Below are 23,288 nucleotides of genomic sequence, written 5' to 3' on the forward strand. Positions count from 1 at the left end.
AAATTTAATTTATTTAATTTTATGAATAGTAACTAAAAAGGTTGATAATTTTTGTCTTTTAGTTTCCGTTTCTATTTTTTATTTTTCAATTTTTTAATTTTTGATAGTAATATCAAACTACTCCTTAAATAATCACACTATAAAATTTATTATTCAATGCTCCACATAAAAAAATTGCAATTATTATAAAACAAAAAATGATACAAAAATTTTTATTACTACATAAAAAAGAACAATTAAATAACAAGTATCTTCAAATTTTCACGTGAAAATGACTTTTTATTTTTTACTATATACGAAATAAAATAATATAAATTTTTGTATGAACAATTTCATTATATTTTTACGCAATTTTTGTTATTCAATTTAACACGTGGCACACCAAGGCAGCGAGACGATGCAATCACTCGGAGCTTTATCCATCGATTCCTCTCCTGTTAGCTCCGTCCATTAAGTCCGCATGACGTCTAAGAGCTTGCCACATCATCATTAAAGTCCAACCGTCAAAATCTCATCCATCGGATCACAAGTCGTAGATTGGGACCCGCTGCTATAGGTCCCACCCATGACTCTATCTTTGGCCGTCCACATCAGATGTGACGTTACCAACTGCACCTCACGGGATGCATTAACTCGGCCTTCATTGCTTCTTCGATTCCCAATTTTATGTCTTGCCCCCAAGCATATTCATTGATCGAAGTTCGATAATAATGTTACATATTAGCGAAACTCAGAAACTCCAACATTTAGCTTCTCTCCGTGTCTGATTATTCCAGAGATTCATCAATGGTGGCGGCTTTGGATTGATCCGGGATTCGTCCTGATAGGGTTTCTGCAAATTTTCGAGCTTGAAGGGAGATGGCGACATCGAATTCTCCTCATCGGTCGTCGGAGGACGTTGCGGATTCGTCGACGCCGCTGCTGGCGAACTCTTCTTCGTCGGAGAGCGACCGCGGCCGTCGATCCATGCGGAGGCAGAGCCTGCGCGAGGCCGCGCGCTTCCTGCGCCGTGCGAGCAGCCGCCGGATGATGCGGGAGCCGTCGATGTTGGTGAGGGAGACCGCGGCGGAGCAATTGGAGGAGCGGCAGAGCGATTGGGCGTACTCGAGGCCAGTCGTGGTTCTCGACATCATATGGAACATCGCGTTCGTGGTCGTGGCCGCCGCGGTTATGGTTCTCAGCCGGAAGGAGTCGCCGACGATGCCGCTAAGGGTGTGGATTGTGGGTTACGCGTTGCAATGCGTGCTACACATTTTGTGCGTCTGCATTGAGTATCGCCGGCGGAGGCGGCGGGTGCGAGCTTTTTCTGTGGAGGAAGATGGACGTGGGAGTGGGAGTAGGGGTGGAAGTGGCGATAGTCCCAGTCCGGAGGAAAGTCATTATGTTTCACTGGTGCGATTAGAGGAGGAGGGTTCCAGGTATTTCGAAAACTTAGTCGATTGGTTGTTCGTAAATTTTTACAGCACGATTGGATGAACTAATGTGCTAGAATTCAACATCTTCGCAGTTATTTTTATATTTTAACGAATTTAACTTGTATTGATGATATGCATTATTTTTGTTCCTTGGCTTTTTATTTACCTATTTCGGTTTCTAAAATCTATGGTTATATTCTATTACATTATAACATCAGGGTGCTGATCAAGGCGCCTGATTAATTTTGAAGTGGTAATTGTCTAGTAATTGTACTCAATTGGCTTCTTTAGTCCATCTACTACAAATTGGTTACATCCCTTTTCTCCTTTTTAGTTTTACTCATTAAGGACTTTGTTTTTCTCTAGTAATTAGAAGCAACCGAGCCTTTTCTCTGCCCTAGTCTTTTGGTGTTTACTACTGACGTCATATTAGTTTTTCTTACCAATGAATTTTGATGTTCATTAAATTTGTTTACTTCCTCTATTGGTGAATGAATTGATCTTCATGGCTTATAGGCTTATAGCCAAGCCATCTCGATCATTGTTGTCATCTTGTCCTCAATGGATGTTATTTAAACTTTCACAGTTGCATTGTGAGGTTGTTGAGATGCATGTTGTGTAATTACTAGTTATGTTATGTTTCTCCATCCCCCCCCTCCCGGGCGGGTGGGTGGGTTGCAGAGGTTAAGTTGTTATTTATCTAATAGGAGCACAGTACTGTTAGATTTAATTGAATATTGTTTTGACATATTTAATTGAATCAAGTTTAAAAGGATTAGGATACATTGCGGTTGATAACATGAGATGAAACTTACATGCTCTTTTCCTCCTTCCATCTGCTCAGCAGTTGTGCAAAGCATCTGGAGTCTGCTAATACAATGTTTTCGTTTATCTGGTGGATCATTGGATTCTATTGGGTGTCAGCAGGGGGGCAAACTTTGGCTCATGACTCCCCACAACTTTACTGGTTTGTGCAAATCTTGTTCCATTTGTTGCATTTGAACTTGAAAAGACTTGTCTGTGATAGAACCTTGGTTTGATTATGTGATTTTGGTATGCAGGCTTTGCATAATTTTCCTGGCTTTTGATGTGTTCTTTGTCGTTTTCTGTGTTGCTCTGGCATGTGTCATTGGCATTGCTGTTTGCTGCTGTCTTCCATGTATTATTGCAATCTTATATGCTGTCGCAGACCAGGTATTTCTCTTTCTCTCTCAATAAAAAAAAAAGAGCTTGTGTTTGTTCATGCACTCGTCTGTGTGTTAAAGCTTATCTGGTACTTTATCTCACTACCATTATCCTCATCAGAATTGATTGCACCTGTTGGGGATTTTGGGTCATCTTGTACAACAATTCTTGGTTAAAAAATGATATCTGCCTCTTTGTCATCCCTTGGCCATTAAAGCAACCATCTTGCACGGACTCTTTTAGCATTAGCATGTCCTGGCCAAGCCCTGCTTAGTGCAGAGTTCTGAGGAAAAAAATTGTGTTCTCATTTGCAATCAAATGAGGATTAGAAATCACCATGTCACCTCCCAATTCCAATTCCCCATTCAAGTCCTTTCTCATCTTCCTTGTAGTCTACCACTAGAAGAAAATTGAATTACAATCTTCATCTCTCACCCATTTAAATTTTGTCTTTTATTACAACTTCTTAGTTAAAAATCATATCCTCCAACTCATTCTTCAATGAAACCGGCCTAACCTCCTCTCTCTCTCTCTCTCTCTCTCTTTGGAAGACTGTCTCCTTCCTCTTTTCTACCTAGACAATTCGGCTCACAAAAAATATAGCCTTCTTAATTCTAATCCCTAAAAACCTCAATATTCCATTTCTTCAAAGTCTCTTTAATGTGCTGGAGCTTTCTTATGTTCCTAAACCCTTCCTAAGTCCTCTCCAATTCTAACTCCCAGAATCCCTAACTAAAGATGAAAAAGAGTCATGATCAAGCCAGATGTTTTGTAATAGAAAAGGAGGTGGACCTTACTTAACCTTGCTGGACTCCAATAAAACAGGAAATGATTAGACAGGTCTAGACAACACATTTGAGAGAGAATAGAAAACTCATCCTCTCAATCATTGCGAAACAAAAACTTCTCTAAACATCTAGCAACAACCTTCTCACCATGCACGAACCATGAGAATAGAACATTACCCAAAGGAAGATCCCTCAAACCTAAGTCCCTACTAAACTTATCAAAATAATGCATACTTGAAGTTATCCTCCCTCTCCTTTTTTCTCCCTTTGAAGCCTTATTACATTAAAATCACTACCTATGTTTTACCTAGGGAAACAAAAACCATAATAACGTATAACTCATCCTATAAAAAAGACCGAAAAAGGGGTCTACAAGGACCACAAACAAAATTGAACCATAGCTGACACTTTCACACCTACCAAGCCTGAAAGGGAAAAAACTCACTAAGTCCATCAATCCTAGAAATGAAGTGAGTATCCAAATAATAAGAATGCCCACAGACATCCCATAACGGGTAGAAACTCCCTCTCCTTACACTTGCCCTCCCAATTACTCTTCACGAGCCCCTTGCACGCTCTAATTTATTTTCATGAAGTCGAACAATGTTAGAGAGCTTCTTAGAATTACCTTCCCCACCCTCTTACCATTCAAACAAGAACAAATTTCTAAGTCTACTTAATTACCTAAATCATTATAAGAGTGTTTGAAGTAAAACAATGTTGGAGAGCTTGTTAGGATTACCTTCACCTTCCTACTATTCAAATAAAGGACAAATTTCTAAGTCTACTTGATTACCTAAATTATTATAAATGTGTTTTTATCCTCTCTTTCAAACCCATTTTCTGCCAACAATTGATCTATTGACAATCCTCTTTCAGATTCGCACATACTCCCCATTTCGTCTTCTGATTCAAAAAACAAGTTTCCACCTATCTCATTGTCTTCACTAGATTGCGATGAACCTTAAAGCGGTTAATTGAGGCGATAGAGCTCTTTGAACAAGAATACTTGTCTTTGGATTACAATCATTGGTTTGCTAAACTCTTTCATTTTTTACCCTTTGTGAAGGCTTAAACTTAGAATTGACAATTGAGGAAATAGCTAAAAACTTGAGATTTATCTGCAAATTAGAGTTAATGAAGATAAGTTCGCATGAAAGAAGTAGAAAAATGAAAAAGACATCAGTATTGAAGTTTGGAAATGCCTAGGCGGTAATGGACTTATATGGTTAACTAGTATTCACACAATTATAAGAACTAATGAAATGTTAGATGAATGGAGGAAAAACACGTTAATACCAACATACAAAAATAAAGAGAGATTCAGAATTGGAATAATTGTCATGGAAATAATCATATAATGAAACATTAGGAAGGATAATTGAACAAAGACTATGAAGGTTTTAGAAAATCAGTTTTGGTTTTTTGTTGAGGAGATTAAATACCGAAGTTATATGCCTATTAAGAAGATTAATGGAAAGGTTTAAGGAATAGAAGAGGGATTTGCTTTTTTTATTGACCTAAACTATGATAGGGTCGTTTTATGGTGGATTAAAAAAAAAGGAGTATTTAATATGCATATTGATGTCTTTGAGGATATGTGTGCAAGATTAATGGCTATGGTTAGGACTACACGTGGAGATTCTAGGGAATTTCCTATCATAATACGTGTACATTAAAGATCTGTTTTGACTTCTTATCTGTTTTTGCATTAATAGTGAATTTACTAGGATAATATTGTCTTGAGGATCTACTTTGAGCCCTTATCATTTTGCATTAACTATGGGTGATTTACTTGGGTGGTATTGTTTTCATTGCTGAAACTAGAGGTGGAGTAGACTCTAAGTAGCATTTAAGTTAGAATTGTATTGAGAAGCTTTATAATCTAGAGGTTTTAAGACAGATGATGAAATATATGAAATGAGGCCAGTTTTTTTTATATTAGGAAGATATTAGACAAAATATTAAACTTGGATTATGAGCACAAGTGGATTTCGATACCTTGGATCTATTTCATTAGTTGAAGGAGAAATTGAAGATGATGTAATACATAGGAGTTAAAGTTATAAAGTGGAAAAGTGCTTTGTGTGTGTTGTATAATTATATAATACCTTTAAAATTAATAGGAAAGTTCAATAAGTCTGTCATAGGCCAGCAATACTATGTGGATGGGGGTAACTAAGAAAAACATATCCAAAACTAAACTGAAATGAGAATGCTAAGGTGGATGAGTAGTATAATTGTAAAAGATAGTTTGAGGAATGAAAACATGTGCTAAGTTAGGAGTAGCTCCTATGGATAAGAGAAGGGCAATTAAGAGGGTTTGGGCACTTGCAATGCAAGCTAAGTAATGCATGAGGAGTGAGCTAGTTAATTTTAGTGGTAGAAGGGAGGGGTGGGGGTTGAATTGGACTGAGATTGTAAGGATTTGACAACCTTCCATTTGTTAGGACATTACTTAAGGCTTGGTGATTGTTGTTGTTCTTTTCTAGAATAGGTTGACACGTTGATGATCCTTATGAAACCATACTTGCTTAATTTTTACTTTTGTATCAAATTTTGAAAATTTTGAAGATTTATTTTGTCAATGATTCAACACCATTTAGAAAAGTGAAATTTTCTAGTTACAAAAATTACAAGTTGAAAAGTGGTATCCAACGATTTGACAAAATATTTCTTGTGATTCTTTTGATTCTTCAATGCTCAAATCTTAACGCACCCTTTTAAAAAATGCACATTTGCTTTTTTCAAAGAAAAATATTGAAGTTTTCTTTTTTCATGCATGCTTTTTAAAAGAGTTTTGTTTATATCTCAATTTTTTTTTCAAAGAGTCTTTTTCAATTTAAAAATAATTTGAATTGGAGTTTTCAAATTTTATAGACAACTTTGATTTCTTTTTTTGAACCTTCATTTTTATTTTTCAAAATCTCAATTTTATCTTTGAAGTTTTCATTTTTTTTTTAATTAAATTTTCAAAATTTTTTCAAAGTTACAATATTATTTTTATAAAAATTTCAATATCATTTTCAAAATTCAGATTTTTAAATTTTTTTTGTAAGCTGAATATCATAAATAAGACAATCATTTGATTTTTATAAAACACTTTTTTCAATCTAACTTTTTCATACTTGATGTACAACTGGTCAAAAGCATCTTGTAGTCTTCAATTATGCTTGGACAAGTAGGTTAATCAAAATTATTTATATGACCTTCTTGTGCCATCAAATGCATGCTGGTTTTTTCATGTTTTAAATAGTATTCTGAACTATTATAACCATTTTTATTCCATGCACCAACCATGACTTTATTTTGGATCTAGTTCTCTTCTTTTGATTAACCTCATCATCTTCATTACACATTGTGATCTTATGAACAATTTCTAAGTTTCTTCCAAATTTATTTCAGAAAACTGACTACAAAATTTATTAAGTTCAATGGAGCCTGAAGCACAATATATTTTGTTTATTAGAAAATTGAAAAAAAAATTATTTAAGGGCATTCAAGAGAGCCAACAAAAATTAGACCACTATATCTGGCCACTGTAGCAATCCATTAGTCTTTAATAATATGTATGGGCGTGACTGATCCTTCAAAAGCTCTCTTATTTCTTTTCCTCCATACAAACCAAATGATGGCAAGGGGGATAAGGCACAAAGCTTTTCTTCCTTTCTTTATTGGAAAGAATACCCTTTCAGACCCACAGCTCCTCTTACTGTTTTGGCAGTAACCAGTGCCGTCTAATCAAAGAAGTGACCAAGTTCCAAAGGATTCTACTCTAGAAGCAGTGAAAGAGGATGTAATCAATAGACTCAGCACTTACCTAACACAAGAAATTTGTTTACAAGAGGCAGCTGCTGCAGCCACCTTTTTTGCCTTTTGCACACTTTTAGAATTTTCACAAAAGTTGCCTCCCATGCAAAGAAGGCCACTTTTGTGGGGGCTGCAATTTTCCAGATGGGCTTCCAGAGAAAATTACTACAGGTTTCTACTGGAAAAGTGAGCTTCCAATAAAATGATCTGACTGTAACTTGCCATTTTTTACAGGATCCTCGGATTGTTAGTAGTGTTCTTTACTTGGATTTTGTACAAGCAACCATAAAAATTATTAAGTTGGTCAACTTCCTAATCAAAAGCATTTCTAATCAAGGGAACATTATCGAAAATTCCGTGGTCAGAAATTTGAGATGATTACTAGCAAAGAGCATCCTTGATACTAGCTGAACAGAAAATGGAAGGGAATTGAATGCTATGGGGAGAATGGGCACACCATATATCATACCAAAAGAGAATGTTACTCGAAAACTAATGAGGGAGAAGAAATCATCGCAACCTTTTCTGATGGATTTCCAAACTCCATCATGCGTCCTCCTCCCAGCTTTAGTGGTCCTGGTTCAGTCATAATGTTGAACACTGTAGTTTGAAGCGAGGATTCCCCTTCAAAGCTGATCCTTCTCCTTCATGAATATCCAGGGGCATTTCCCAAGGAGGGCTTTGTTGGAAGAAGTAAAAAATTTGATTCCTAAGCCTCCATATCTGATAGATGTTTAACAGCCGCCCCATTTGACAAGATGGTACTTGAAATCCTCCCTTGAACTCCCCTAAAGGAGTCTTCTTTGAATTCCCTCTATCCTTGTAGCAACTAAGCAAGGGATAGGGAAGAGGACGTATAATAAGTTGGGAGATTTGTTTATGGTGCTCTTAATGAGGGTATGATGTAGGACAAGAAGCGGCTATAGATGGATCATTTTGACCCAATTAAGAGGCTTATGCCAAAGAATAGGGTGAATGGTTTATTGGGTCCGAAACCCAAATGTGCTTAGTTATTTAGTTGTTTAAGTATATGTGTGTAGTTGCTTGTATTAGGATTATTTATGTTGGGAACTTGTTTGTATTAATTGTGTACTCTAGGGGTATGTTTGTAATGCAATGTAGTTTTAGGGGTATGTGTGTAATTTCATATGTTTAGAGGCTTTCTTATAAATAGTGTGTGAAAGCCATGATGTAGGCAGATGTTGATGAATTTGAATTGAACATGAGTTTTCTCGCTAGTATCTCCTCTCTTTCCCTCCCTTCTTCTTTAATTTCTCCATGGTTGCAGAACCTTGATGCTGCCCCTGCATTATTTAGTTTCAGAGCCTAACCACAATCTCCATTCTTCCATTGCACTCCACCCATTCTCCCTCACTCTTCTCCTCATCTCATCCTTTTCTTCCTTTTCTTCTTCTTTCTTCTCTGTTTCTGATATTCTGTTCTGTCCATAATTCCCTGCTGCCCTGCAGCAGTCTGCCCTCTTCTTCTTGTCTGTTTTTCTTCTCTTCTTCTTCTTCTCATATTTCTTTCCCATAATTTTCTCAACTCTCTGATTTTTAAATTCTGTTGCTGTCTCCTCTACTTGCAGCAGTCTCTTTCTGGCAATTACTCTCTCTGTTTCTTCCTTTTTCTTCTTCTTCTTCTTCCTCTTCTTCTTCATCATCCAGTCTCTCCATTAATCTCTTCTTTGTTACTCTCATGTCTCATCATTTTCTTTCTGAAATTTCAGTTAAAAAAAAATAATAATAAGAAAACCGAAAGCAGTTGCGGTTTCAAAATTTTTCAGAAAATTCCATCCGTGTCCCCATTTCTTCAAACACCACTTTTCAGCCACCATCCTGCAACACCACCAATACCACCAAAAACAAAACTCCTTGAAACCTTTCCCCTCAAAATTTCATCACCAACTGACCAGCTGTGAAGCCCTATGCACCCCCTGAAGTTCTCCAGCTGCCGCCCCCTTCAAAATCCACCATTGCTGGAGTGTTTCTTGACACACCACCCCCACCATTCGACTCGCCACCCTTCAATCTACCACTCACCAAAAAAATCATTGCCCGAAGGTCGCCGCTTGAGACTCACACACTCCACGCGCTGGCAAGTGCGAGTGGGATTCTGCAAGAGAAATTGGTTCACAATCACAATAAGTTGGTGTTTTCTCATGATATTTTGATTTGCAGAATGATATTTTGGTTCCTAACTTGAAATTGTGTAAGCAAGTGCAATAATTTGGCACGAAACCCTATAAATTGTTGTTGCCAGCATCAAAATTCAGGTTTTATTGCTGCTATTTGTGAGTTTTTCTAGTGGATTTGTTTCATTTTTGTGTGATACTCAAGATTAAAGGTGACTTGAAGATTATTCTTGAATAATTGAAAGTGAAGTTTGTGATTTGCTTCATATAAGTGCATCATGGTGACCAATGTTGAATTGTCTGCAAAGGTGGAGTTGTTATCCAGTAGGGTACAAAATATGGAAAATGCTTTGGACACTATTACTGGTGCTTTGAATTGGCTAACTGCTCAAGTTGCAGCCTTAGATAAAAGGCCCATGGAATTTCCTACCAAACAAGATGGTGGAATAGTTGCTGTCCCTCACGCTTTTGAGTTATGTGAAGGCCGAAATAATCATTTAAGCAAGGGAATTAAACTAGAAGTCTCAGATTTTAATGGTGATGGGTCTCTTGATGAATTTGATGTTTGGGTGTATTCTTTGGAGTACTATTTCCAATGGGATGACATGAATGAGGCTAGAAATTTGTACTTTGCTGAAACAAAATTGAAGGGAACTGCTCGAATTTGGTGGATTAAGCAAAGTGAAATCTTTAGAAGAAGGAGATTTGGTGAGAGGTGAAGCGAGCCATGCAGTAGCAATTTGTGCCTCCTAAAATCAACAATGTGTTAATCTCCAGCTCTTTGATTTGAATTTAGAAGAAAAGACAGCGATGGAGTACAATAGTAGATTCTATCATTTGACAACTTGTGTCGATATAGAATGGAAAGAGGACGTTATGATAGCTTTGTACAGAAAAGGTTTGAAGCCAGCTATTGCCTCCAAACTTGCTGTACATGTTGTCTCATCACAGTTGGGGATGCAGCCCAGGTTGCCACTCAGATTGAGGACATGCAACGGAATCCTCCTAGAGCTACATCAGCCCTTTGGTTTGAGAAGAGTACTAGTGGATTGGTATGGTAGAAGACAGTTGAGCAAGTGAGTAAAGGTGTTCAGACTAATAGACTCTTGGGCATTCTGGAACAACTTCTAGGAGCCAACCATCACTCAGATGCTTTAAGTGTCAAGGTTTTGGACATCGAGCTGCACAATGTCCTAACCAATTCATGGCTGTTGCAGAAAAGGAAGAAGAAGAAGATGATGATACTCAAGTAGTTGAAGTTAAAACAGAAATTACAAGTGACTTAGATGATGGTGGCAATTGGAGAAATTGCTTAGTCTCTTCCCACAAGGTTAAAGAGACAGGGGATTGGAGGCGGATCAACATCTTTCAAATTCAAGTGATATGCCAAAAACAACTCTGTACTCTGGTTATTGGTCCTGGTAGTAGCACAAATGTAGTTTTTGAAGGAGCTGTAAAAAAGTTAAATTTGGAAGTTGAGCCTCTTCCCAAACCATACAAAATTGCTTGGGTGAATAAGACCAACTTGAAGGTCCATGATCGCTCCTTACTTACCTTCGAGATTGGTTTCATTATGGAGACAGCGCAAAGTGATATTCTTGCTCTCAAAATTTGTCACATTCTTTAATGATGCAGGGGCAGCATCAAGGTTCTGCAGCCATAGAGAAATTGGAAAAGAAGAAGGGGAAGGGAGGAGATACCAGGGAGAAAAGTCACGTTCACTTCAATTCAAATTCATCAACAACTGCCTACACCATGGATTTCACACACTATTTATAAGAAAGCCTATAAACATATGAAATTACACACATACCCATAAAACATACCCCTAGAATACACAATTACTACAAACAAGCCCCAAACATAAATTATCCTAATACAAGCAACTTCAACAACTAAATAACTAAGCACATTTGGATTTCGGACCCAATAAACCATTCACTCTATTCTTTGACATAGGCCTCTTAAGTGGGTCAAAATGATCCATCCAAGTAGCCACTTCTTGTCCTACATCAGGGTAAGTCTCCCACCTTTAGATAAGTAATTCCTCTTCCAACTGACCAACTTCCCTTTAAATCTTTCTAGGATGGGGTGCCAAACTTCTTTGTCTTTGAATTTAGATCCAACAGGGAGACCAAGGTAGGAATCAGAAAAGCCCCCAGCCTGCAGCAAAAAATGCCCGCAAGGAAAGGCCCCTCAGTGGTGTTCCCAACTGGCATGTGTGTTTGTGTGTGTGTGTTTTCCAAATTCACCTTTAAGCCTGAAACTGCTTCAAACCTGACAAGAATGCATATAAGATTGCAGATCTGCTGAGGTTCCTCTTCACAGAAAATGATGGTATCACCTGCGAATGGAAGGTGGGAGATTTCCATTTCCCTCCCATTCATTCTGATTCTAAGATCTTTGACCTCTGGAAGAGTGAAAAGGGTTTGATGGGCAGCCATTGATGAGCACTTACAAAGTTGGGGTTGAAACACATTGTTGGAGCCACCTACACTGAAGGTCTCTAAAAGCCATTCTTTTGAGAATGTGAAGGAGAAAATTCCAGTGTACATGATCAAAAGCCTTCCCAATGTAATATAGGACAAGAAGCAAGACCTTGGGAAGATCCTTGCTGGAAAATAATTAACAAGAGTTGGTTCAACGATTTGTTGGGTTTAATTAGTAGTTTATTATGCATTTAGTTTAATTGGTGTAGTATTATGTGTATTTTGGGGGCTTGTTTGTAGTCATTGTGTATTCTAGGGGTATGTAATATAATTTAGTTTAAGGGTTATGTGTAATTTTATGTGTTTAGGCTTTGTTAAAAATGATGTGTGAAAGCCATGATGTAGGGCCTGTAGGCAGTTGTTGATGAATTTGAATTGTTGATTGAACGTGAGTTCCCCTTGGTATCTCCTCTCTCCTCCCTTCCCCTCCCTTCCTCTCTTCTATTTCTTCTAATCTCTTCCATGGCTGCAAAACCTTAATGCTGCCCCTGCATCACCATGTCAAGCTTACAATCACTCCCCTTCTCCTGCCCTTGCTATAGGCATCCACAACTTCATTTGCAACAACTGCTGCACTCATGATCTGCCTGCCAGCTACTAAAGCGTGCTGCTGCTGGTCAATTTCTTACAGAATTGCTCTCTTCCACCTTGCAGCAAGAACTTTGGATAGCATCTTATAAATATTCCCCAGCAGATTCGATTTTCTTGGGAACCAGCGTAACCAAAGTGGGGCTTATGCTGTTAACATATCTGCCTATTCTGAAAAAATCATCAAATTGCTGAAAATTTCTTGCTTAAGAAGTCCCCAATTTGCTTCAAAGAAAGCCAAATTGAAACCCAAGCCAAATTGAAACTGGCTGGCCAGGAGCTTTATCATCATCACAATCCTTGATGGCTTTATCTCCTCTGTGCTGTTGTAGAGTTGAGAGAGCCAAAAATCATGCCATCCTTGGTCTCCAAGTCTCTGGTTTGGTGTACAGCTCTCTGTAGAAATCACATTTGCCACGTCTGATGTCCTCTTCAACTCAATCCCCATTGCCCCCCCTTCCCATGCTCCTCCACCTGCAAATTTCAATTCTGATCAAAGTAATGAACCTGTGATGAGCATTTGTTCTGATTCCCCTCTTTAAGGTATGAATCTCTGGAATTTTGTCTTCAAGTGCTTTCTTCCATATTGATGACATCAGCAAGCATTTTTCCAAGTGGAAGTCTTCTTGCCTTACTTTCAGCGTTGAGGCCTCGAATGTTCCTTGTCATTCAGCTCCTTAATTCCGTACAGAATCATGGTCTTTTTCATTTGAATTTTTCTTGAAAGTACTCTTTTTTGGTTGTTCCAAAATTTTGGCTTCTCCTTTAGTCCCTTTGATTTCGAGACAGCAACAAAACTTGCTTTCCTCTCAAAGAGAAGAGAAGACCGCCATTGTTTAACCAGATCCTAATCACGTTTGAGCCACATGTTTTCGACCAGAAGGGAGTTGGCCCTAACTTAATCCTTGCATATGAAGGAGGATAGGGAAGTGATGTGACATAGGCCTTGGGACTTGGGAGAAGATTTTGGGAAGCCTTAGGGAAATATTTTTTCCCAACTTTGTGGATACTAGAAACCTACTGATCCAAAAAATGAAAATGAGGGAGTCTCCCTGGAAATTTGACCATGTGAAGGAGCCACCAATGAGAGGAAGATCGATGAGAGCATTTGAGAGCATTCATATTGATGAAACCAAGGAGAAGGATTTAATTGAGTGATCCAGCATCTCCACCACTTCATCCTTCCATAAAATAAGAATTCCTCCTGCATTTGCAGTGACTCCAAGGGAAATACACCTGCAATCTTTTTGCCCCATAAGCTAACCAGGAAATTATTTATGGTTTCAGATTTAGTTTCCTGTTATCATTAAGGCCCTTCACACTCCAGGAGGCAATTTTCCTCAACATGGGTAAACTGAAGTGCCCCAACTGCTGCCAGCCTCCACCAAATCTGAGATCCCTCCAATCTTGTCATAATTCAGTGAAAATTTCAATAGATTGAGTTCCCTGATAGCATCCTTCTTCCTGCCATTGCCCTGCAGTTTTTAATGATGGGTTTCCTTCTTCTCTTCTCATTTTTTCTATTTCTTCAAATAGACTCATGGGCTGTTTTCAAAGCCTTCAAGGCTTCAATAGGCACTCCAATGGTTTTAGTAACCATCCTCGTTTTTTGAAGGATGCAATCATAAACCTGTTCTTTGAAATGTTCATTGCTAGTCCCTTTAAAATCTCAAAACCTGGGGAGGAAGGCCTGCCTTGTGCATCACAAGGCCAGAATCATTGCCTTAAATTTTTACAAAATTGTCGATATTTCGGTCGAAATTTTGCAGTTTCCGTCACCCTCAAAATCGAAATGGCAGTCAATATCCGTCTTGTATAATTTCCGTCGAAATCTCAAAGAATTATCTGAAATTTATTCGAAATCTCAAAATTTTAGCAAAACTTGTCAAAATTTTAACTATGCAATGAAATTTCTTCCGAATTCAAATGAGAGATTTAAGAGTGAAGTGAAATTTTTCTCTTAATTTTTTTTATTTATTTTAATTGAAACAAAAGATTATTACAAGTGCTTCTGAAATTATATGAAAAAATAAACTTACAACAGCATTTTATTTAACTAGTCATGCCTAAATTATCATTATTTGTATAGTAGATAATATTTAAGTGATTTACAAATTTCATTTGTATTAGCCAATTCACTAAATATGTTTAATGTACATTATATTACAAATATGCTTGATACACATTATTTTATAACTTCTCCACCTCATACACAGCATATATGTGTTTACTTCTAATATATTAGTCCTAAAACTTACATTATCATGTCTATTAATCATTTCTAAAGCTTCATAAAAGAATTCCATGCTTCACTATTGATTTCTGTTATTTTTTCAAATTGAAATCAAAATTGAAATTTCCGTACTTTTGGAGCTTCAAAATTTGAGTCGAAATTGAAATTTAAGTCCTTGCCCAGAATTCTGGGCTGGGTCTAGAGCCAGACATACTTCCTCCTGAGATTTCAAATATTTACTTAGAACTGCATCAGAAAATCCTCAGGCTGTGAAGGCTGATTCTGCTTTGGGGTTTTTTTTTTTTTGGGGGGGGGGGGGGGGGGGGTTGGCAGGATTCTGGACTTATTGTAACAGGGTCCCAAAGCTAACTGGGACTTAAAGTGAGTTGGAGTTGGTACTGCTTGGGCCATTAAAAGCTGAAAAAGAAGTGAAAGCATTAGGCTGGTGTGGGGACCCAAGGGGGAGAGGCTGGAGAAGATGGGAGGCCAAAGAGAAACTTCGGCCTCATTTGTGGCAGAGTTCAAGTCAAGGCCCATCTTGAGATCCTTGAAATTTGAAATAAATTTGGGCTTAATAAGTGGGTCTGTCTCAGAAAAAATTAAAAGCTGAATGTTGGAGGTTAGTTCCCTGCTGTTCTGCCTTACAACACACACGAAGGAGTTGGTGTGATCTTACTTGCCATCTTCATCCCTTGCAAGTGAGTCTTCTGCAAACCACAGCGTGAGCCACACATAGTTACTGCAGTGAGGGCATGGGTACTCCAGTTCTCCACCCAAGAAGAGTTTGGGGTCAAAGTGACGATCGAAACATCTCATGAGAGGGAGAACTCTGACTAGTCACCTTCATGTCCCAAGGTCCGCAGGAGACTTTGTGCTATTCCAGTGCATCGAAACTCCCTGGGAAGTGGGAAGGTCATATTCCTCCAACCTCCAGCATTAACCTTGTTAGGGAAAGAAATTTTCTGAACCTGGCAACAAGGTTTTATCATTCTTTCTCATGTGAGGAACCAAGGAGTGGATGCAGTTCCCTCCTTTCTGTGTATCTAAAGTCTCCCACACAGCAAGGAACCATCGAGCCTTGTCCCACCTTCAGGAAAATTGAGATCTTCCTGGATTTGCAGTATTCCATGATTCTGAGGATATCAACGTGCTCACTGTCAAAAACAAGATTGAAAGTCTTCCTTCCAATGACCACTGTTCTTCTTGCATTTATTTCAGTAACCATTTTACTAGCAACAGATTTAATAGGGTATAAGAATAATCAATAGATTGGATATAAACTTTCATTCGTGCTTTCAAGCAAGTCTAGTTTGTGCTGTCAAACAAAGGTGGACAAATTATGAGATGTTTCTCGGCAAGTGTAGTACTCCATAAATGTCAAAGGATCTAATTCTAAGGTTACAAAAAGTCTAGCACAAGTATGCATTGATATCAATTATTTGTTCAGAGCCACCCAAGAGGGTGGGTTTAATTGGGTAAACAATTTTTTAAGATTTGTGTGCACACGGTTTAGTAAATGTACCACACAAATGCAAATAATCCAACAATTATATCAAGAAGAGAAGGGCAGAGAGAAGCAAATACATTGTACAATGGTTCAACCCCAATGCCGCCTATTTCTAATCACCAAGAGCTTGACCTACACTCCCAAGTTCTCATTGCTCAATCAACTCATGTGGATTTTGCATTTCAATTTTCAACCCACAATCAAGTGACAGAAACAAACACATTGTACAATGGTTTAACCCCAATGCTGCCTATTTCTAATCACCAAGAGCTTGACCTACACTCACAAGTTCTCATTGCTCGATCAACTCATGTGGATTTTTGCATTTCAACCCACAATCAAGTGCCAGATCCTTCAAGTTCTGAGCCAAGTAACACAACACTTCTTTGGTCTCAATCTTCAGGCACCAAAGAGTAACTTTTCAAAGGAAAAATATAATTACAGTTCAAACAACTCACAGCACCTTCAAGTTCTTGACCCAAATAAAACATATAATTCTTCAGTCTCGACCCTCAAGCACCAAGGAATAGCTCTTTTCAAAAGAAAAGTACAATTACAGTTTAATTCCTCACAAGCAGTACATAAGAAACTCCTATGAGAGAGAAAGAAGAAACAATAAGGTTTAGCTCTCAGCACACAGTGAGATGTCTCAAGCTTCGCTTATGAGATGTCTTGAAGATTATAGCAAATGCCTCTCCTAGATTCTCTAATGTTTTTGAATTCCTAATCCTGGTGATTCCCACAAGCAATAGTCATTTGAAACTCGCCCCCCCCCCCCCCCCCCCCCCCCAAAAAAAAAAAAAAAAAAAAAAAAAAAAAAACCCTTGAAAAAAAGAAACCAAAGAAAAGAAGAAGAAAAAAAAACACATACTTGTAATCAAAATCCTTAATATATGATCAAAATCTTCTTGGAATTTGGAAGGAGTTTGCAAGAGAGATATCTTGCTCAAAAGTCAATGACAATAATGGAAAGTTTATAAAGCTACCCAATAAATGCTCGATAACTTGCTCCTTAGTATATGATGGTCTCTTACTCTCTTTAAAATTCAAGAGGGATATTCAAACATATTCTAAACCGGATAATGCTATTCAAAAATTTTGATTCTTTTGAATTGAAACTGGTCCAGGAAACAATTCGAAGTCCTATCTATTCTCATTGGATAGGATTACTTAAAAGATCCACATTTAAAACTTTCTACAGAAATTTTAAGTTAACAAGGATGTTTATGCAAAGGAAAAAAAATTCCATTGATTCAACTCCAAAATTCTACCCTATCAAATTTAAAATACAATTTTCCTAAAATTCTCTTGTGAAAAAATAATCACAAAATATCATTCAACATGTTTTTGGATTTTTTTTAAAAAGTTGTAAATTTTTTTTTAAAGATAAATTTGTGAATTAAAAGGTTATTATTCAAAGATAAGAAGTATTCAAAAGATAAACATTATCCAAGCATAAATAAGTGAAGCCCCATAGAGTTTACATTCAAGAAAGAAACTATATGATATGAATTATCTACTGTGCATGAGATGGCATGTGCCGTAAACTGAGTGTACCTAAGATGTTTAGGCCATCTCAAATTCTCAATGCACCAACTTGCAACAGATTAAACAAGTTGAGATTTGAAGAATCTAAGTACACTCAAATTCCACCCACCAAAGCCTGTGCACATTTTAATTTCATTAAACAACAAAGACTAAGTTTTGTTATCAGCATGATCAGTTCTTTGGGATCAACGATGTCAATTATTTTTTAGTGACAAAAATTTTTGACTGAAAAGAAAATTGTATCAAAAGTTGATTGTAATTTCATGCATCTGGTTATTCAAGTAATTGAATTTCAATATGTCTTTAATAGAAGGCTGGGGTGTAGATGGAATGGCAAAATTTTGAGTTGGGGCACCGCGCTTAGTATGCCTAACAAGAAAGTTGTTCCATGTGTGTGTGTGTCTTTATGTTTGTGTTTGTGGTTATGCAAAAATTGTGTATTTTTGCGGAAATGTTTCAATCCTATGAAGGGTCCATTCCTCCAAAATTGTGTTCTATTCAGGAACAGTTCACAATTTTGGCAGAGTCAACCATTTAATTGCAAAAAAATATAAAAATTTTACCTGGAGCAAATCATTGCTAACTGCTGTTTGTTTAATGACTCAGGCTGTGTTTACATGGGAGTACGGATTTTGGGTATCAGATTTGAATTTGTTTGAATTTACTTGAATTTGAGCAGACCTCAATAATATATATTTTTTTATATCACAATATCACATTTTTTTGCCCAGACTCACTTAAATCCAAATCCAAATTCAAATCCCAAGCTCCCAAACATGGTGTTAGTGTATCCTTACCATCTCCCTTCATGGCTATCCATTTTCAATTAAAGCAGGAAGGAGCATCCAAGGAAGACATCGAACAATTGTTGAAGTACAAATTCCAAAAAATTGGCAATATCGAAAAACATAATGGTGAGATCCAAGTATCTCGCGGAGGAATAATGACCGAATGTGGCACAGGTTCACCTGTTGAACATGTTCTTTCTGCAGAGGATGCCGTAAGTTCTCCCAACTCTTAATTTTGCTATGTTTACTTTCGATTTATCACTTGGTATACACACATGCTCATGCATGTGCATGCAGAGTCATTTGGGTGGGGGAAGGTGTGGGTGATGAAGCTTGTGCTTATAGTCAATAATGTTGCTACGGTATTGCCTGAATGCTATTTGTGTTGATTTGCAGGAATGTTGCATTTGCCTGTCAGCTTATGAAGATGGAATTGAGCTACGAGAGCTTCCTTGTGGACATCATTTTCACTGTACCTGTGTGGACAAGTGGCTGCACATCAATGCTACCTGCCCCCTATGTAAGTACAACATCTTGAAGAGTAGCAGCCATGGCAGGGAGGAAGTGTAGACTAGAAATTCTGAAGGGAGTGCCAACTGCATGCATACCATTCTAGCTCATCAAAAACATGCATTTGCACCAATGCACAGGCATGTCAAATCTTTTTTTATTGTTGCTGTTACTGCTGTTGTTGTTGGTGGTATTATTATATAATAGTAGTTTGTGGCTGTGGTGGTGATTTTGTGTTTGTTGCTCTGGCTTTTGTAAGTGCTCGTGTAAATGGATGGCCGTCCAGGGCATTGCTGCGCTAATTACCCCAATTGCACTTTGTCTCCTTTTATATCGAAGTGCTTGTATTTTCCTTTTCTCATTCCTGGTACAAACTAAACCATAGTTTATACAATGTAATAATTTATTAGTAAGTCACAGCTGTGTATGCCTCATTCGTCTTTACTGTTTTGTTTTGTTTTGTTTGTTTTGTTTATTTTAATGTTTATCTTGAGCCTGAAAAATTTTGCCTCCCTCCCACATTTTCATTTCCTTTCTTACTGCTTTTTTGCAGAACTTGCCTATAATAGAGCCATCCAAGCTAAGATTGGTTTGGTTCACACTGATAAGCTATATAGTCCTTTCTTAAACAGCTAGATGAGGCTTGAATCCAAATTCTCACATTTGATACAGCTACTGGTAATCAATTGAATGATACAAAGAGAAGTGATCGGCCGTTTATTTGTAAGATAGATAAGTGACCGGATAAGTGTCCATTTCTGATTGGGTTAGAGGTCATGTCGGGCGGAGCCTATTTTAAGGGCCTTACGCCATGTATTTGGTATATCCCTTCACAAAAAAGCACAAATAGAAATATCAAATATTTGGTGCAACGCCTGCAGCCATGGAAAGAGAGTTGAATATATCATATGTGCCCCGAGTACTGGAGATGAGCGGACAGGCTCTGCGTGTTACAGATTTGGCTGCTACCCATTGAAATCTATGCGCTACTGCCTATTGGGGGAGAACAGATTTGATTGAAGTCGATGTAATCTAGCAATCAATACACTTGAATTATAAATACAACGAAATTCTTTGAATAAAATAAATGTTCTTTCTGATATGTAGTTTGATTGTCTTTCTTCAAATTTGTCGAACTCAAAACACCTACATATTACAAACCTATATATATATATATATATATATAATATATACCGACATACAATAGTACATAATATATGTATACAATACATATAATATATGTACAGTACATATTATATAGCACATACAAATATGTGTTATGTTATATACACACAGTATAAGTACTAATATATAATACATATTATATTGTCAAAAATATATATATATATATATATATCTATAAATATGTAGCACATGAAAAATACATACTATAGTACATAATATATGTATACAATACATATAATAGATATGTAATACATAATACACACCCATAATAGTATGTGCAATACATACTATATAGCACATATATGTATACTATATTATATATACATAGCATATGGTACAAGTACATACTATATTGTCAATTAAGCTTCCTTGAATGTTAGCTTTCAACAATACCAACATAAGTTTTGTATAAAATTTCTTTAGAGAGAGAGAGATGAGGCGCCAGATCTTAAGAGTTCCAATGAATTGGTCTTCTAATAATATTTCAATTTCCAAGAATCCTAAGTCAGGTTTGAGCTTAATCTTTAAAATATAACCGTTAAAGCTCAATATATTGGCTTAAATCTAGATCTTGGTCAATATGTTAATCATAATTAATCATAAAAAAATATAAATAACTTAAACAAAGCATGGTAAGCTCAATTTACTCTTTAACATGTTCTTAATTAACATCTAATTCAACATATGTAAATGCACCTATCAATGCAATTGCATTCATCAATACATCTGTAATTGTATCTAAACATACATGTAAATTTTGTCACCCATCAAAATCTTGCTCCCAACATTTTCTCCATTTTTAATGACAAAACTTTTATACATTATGCTAACCCTCAGCATATGTCATAATTACTATGTATGACCCTTACGATATACATTGTTATCCTTAAATTATATGTATCTCCTCTTTACTAATAGCAGTTGATAGTAGAACATTCACATACATTAGTGTATTATAATTAGAACAAAGAATTTACCGAACAATATTATAACTAAATATAATATCACAGAGTATTAGAGTGTATAAAATCAAGCATAATCACATTCTTCTCCCCTCTTTTTGACATCATAAAAAAGAACCAGGGAGCCATAAAACATAACAAGCATAAAAATTATTTTAGACAACCATAAGAGATTTTTATGAGTACATAAACTGCGAGTTACTCAAAAATATCATTACAGAAGATTGGATGATGTTGAACAAGAGCTAAGTTTTCTCCATTTTGCTTCAAAATCTTCTCCAATGTTTCGTCATTTATAGATTGAACAATTCTTCCAAATGAGCAATCCTTTCAACTAAAGATTCCAACTTCTTATCGAATAAAGAGACACCAGAGAAGTAATTAGAGTTGAACTAGAGGGCACGATTCTAGACTTGGAAGAATCCTCTTTTCTCACCCAATTAGATTCAATTTTCATAAACCTCACAGAAACAACTAGAAGTTTCAAGATTAACGTGAAAGACTTCAAATATTCTGAACAAAATATGTAAAATGTTTGCTCCATCCTCGTGCTTCAAATAATTTATTAATAGAGAAATCATTTAAAAAAAAAAAAAAAAAAATCCATTTCTCTTAAGTGGCAGCAATATTTTTTCTGCTAAACGTGGAAGAGGGTTGGGAGCTTTACCTCGTGTTGAAATTGTATTGCAAGGCACTCAGCATTGTGTTTCACTCAGGAATTGTGGGCTCACTCCCTTTCCTCCCATTTTCCTTGATAACAGAAACTAGGAGTGCAAAAATAATTTTATTATATCTAATAGTCCATTTGTAATCCATTGAAAATAATAATTAAAAATTACAAATTGAAAAAGTATAAAGAAGATAGAGATTGAGGTCTTCATCTTTAGTCTCAAAATCCACCCTAAACTTGCACAGATGAACATTTTTAGTTATTGAGGGGTGTAGGCTCAAGGATGATGTATGAGTGTATGACAGCCATAGGACCGCCACACCAGTGAACATAATTCGGTTAAAATTGATTCAATTGCTGGATTGATTAAAAATTTATTTGATTTGATTTACATTTTTGTTTAATTTTGATTTTTGATTTTCGGTTCGGTTTTTGAGTTCAGTTAATTTGATTAACCGAATAGTATAAATTAATAGTAAATAATTACATATATATTAAAATATTTTATATATTATGCATATATGCTAAATTTTATTTATATTTTATATATATTAAAACATGAAGTCAGCTAAAATCGGTTAACCGAATTAACCAAAACTCAATTCGGTCGAGTTTGGGTTTGGTTACATATGAAATTTTGATTGGTTCAGTTAATGAGATTTTTTAACTGAATTTTTCTGGTTAGTTTGATTAATTAATCGAATTCACCGAACTGATCGAATACTCACCCCTACCATCAATTTAGGTAGGTGCCCTTATGCAAACCCACTTAGCATGGACCCCCCCCCACTCACAAGTCCCACACCGCCCCTTGCCCACGAACTTGAGGAGCAAAATAGACACATAAGAAGGCTTTTGTCCTAAAATTATTTGGCATACTTGTCTAAAAAAAACATTGCGTACATGTAATATACTTGTTTTCTTAGGACAACTAAATGAACTATATTTTTATGTAATTTCAAAAGCTACAAAAAAATTTAATATGTTGTAAATGTAATAAAAGGAGGGAAAAAAAGTTAAATATTTAATTAGTTTTTATTAAATATAATTAATTAGGTTAAGACATAATTTAGTTAGATTCGAAATGTAGTATTTATAAAATTGTCGCGCTGCGATTTTTCCTTTTCCATTTATTTAAATTTTAAAGTCGGAAAGTGGAGACCTCCGACAGTCCGACTTCGCGCTTTGTCAGAATTGGGAAAGGAAAAGCATATTTCCTCCCCCCGACAGGTCTCTGCTCCTTCACTCCGCCAGTCAGCCATGGAAGCCTCTCTATTGGAACGTTACCGCGACGATCGTCGCAAGCTCCTTAGCTTCGTATTATCGTCAGCTTTCATGGACGAAGTTCCACCGCAATCTCCACCCCCTCCCACCACCATCTCCGACGTCGATCTCGACCGTCTCAGTGCCGATTACGTCATCCGCTGCGTCAAATCCGGTACGCAGCTCCGCGTTTGGTCCCCGAGAACACGCTGG

At 36.7% G+C, this 23,288-nt stretch overlaps 2 protein-coding genes across 5 annotated transcripts in view; both read left to right on the forward strand.

Annotated features, from left to right (window-relative positions):
• The first annotated feature begins 601 nt into the window (after positions 1-601).
• LOC131163934 (E3 ubiquitin-protein ligase At1g12760-like) lies at positions 602-19,408 on the forward strand. 4 transcript variants are annotated; one of them, XM_058120779.1, is made up of 5 exons: positions 602-1,418; positions 2,260-2,382; positions 2,477-2,609; positions 18,533-18,697; positions 18,882-19,408. In XM_058120779.1, exons 1-5 carry the CDS (start codon positions 859-861, stop codon positions 19,053-19,055), a joined length of 1,155 nt encoding a protein of 384 aa, XP_057976762.1. In that variant the 5' UTR covers positions 602-858; the 3' UTR covers positions 19,056-19,408. The 4 variants fall into 4 exon arrangements, with proteins under 4 accessions (XP_057976762.1, XP_057976763.1, XP_057976764.1 ...); XM_058120780.1 differs by having other exon boundaries at positions 2,263-2,382; positions 18,530-18,697; XM_058120781.1 differs by having other exon boundaries at positions 2,263-2,382.
• Positions 19,409-22,933: 3,525 nt separating this feature from the next.
• LOC131164125 (protein unc-13 homolog) overlaps positions 22,934-23,288 on the forward strand; it is a 105,253-nt gene continuing 104,898 nt past the window's right edge. The window contains exon 1 of the mRNA XM_058121099.1: positions 22,934-23,250. Within this exon, the coding sequence (XP_057977082.1) occupies positions 23,073-23,250 (178 nt within the window). The 5' untranslated portion in view covers positions 22,934-23,072. The remainder of the gene's footprint in view (positions 23,251-23,288) is intronic.

The sequence above is a fragment of the Malania oleifera genome, chromosome 9 (genome assembly GCF_029873635.1).
Source record: "Malania oleifera isolate guangnan ecotype guangnan chromosome 9, ASM2987363v1, whole genome shotgun sequence".
Lineage (NCBI taxonomy): Eukaryota > Viridiplantae > Streptophyta > Magnoliopsida > Santalales > Ximeniaceae > Malania > Malania oleifera.

What these genes read in the sequence shown, in the direction of transcription:
- LOC131163934 (XM_058120778.1), top strand. Translation starts at nt 859, where the DNA reads ATGGCGACATCGAATTCTCCTCATCGGTCGTCGGAGGACGTTGCGGAT. An exon ending in TTAGAGGAGGAGGGTTCCAG is followed by an intron (nt 1,419 to 2,259) that starts GTATTTCGAAAA and finishes CCATCTGCTCAG; the next exon opens with CAGTTGTGCAAAGCATCTGG. An exon ending in GACTCCCCACAACTTTACTG is followed by an intron (nt 2,383 to 2,476) that starts GTTTGTGCAAAT and finishes TTTGGTATGCAG; the next exon opens with GCTTTGCATAATTTTCCTGG.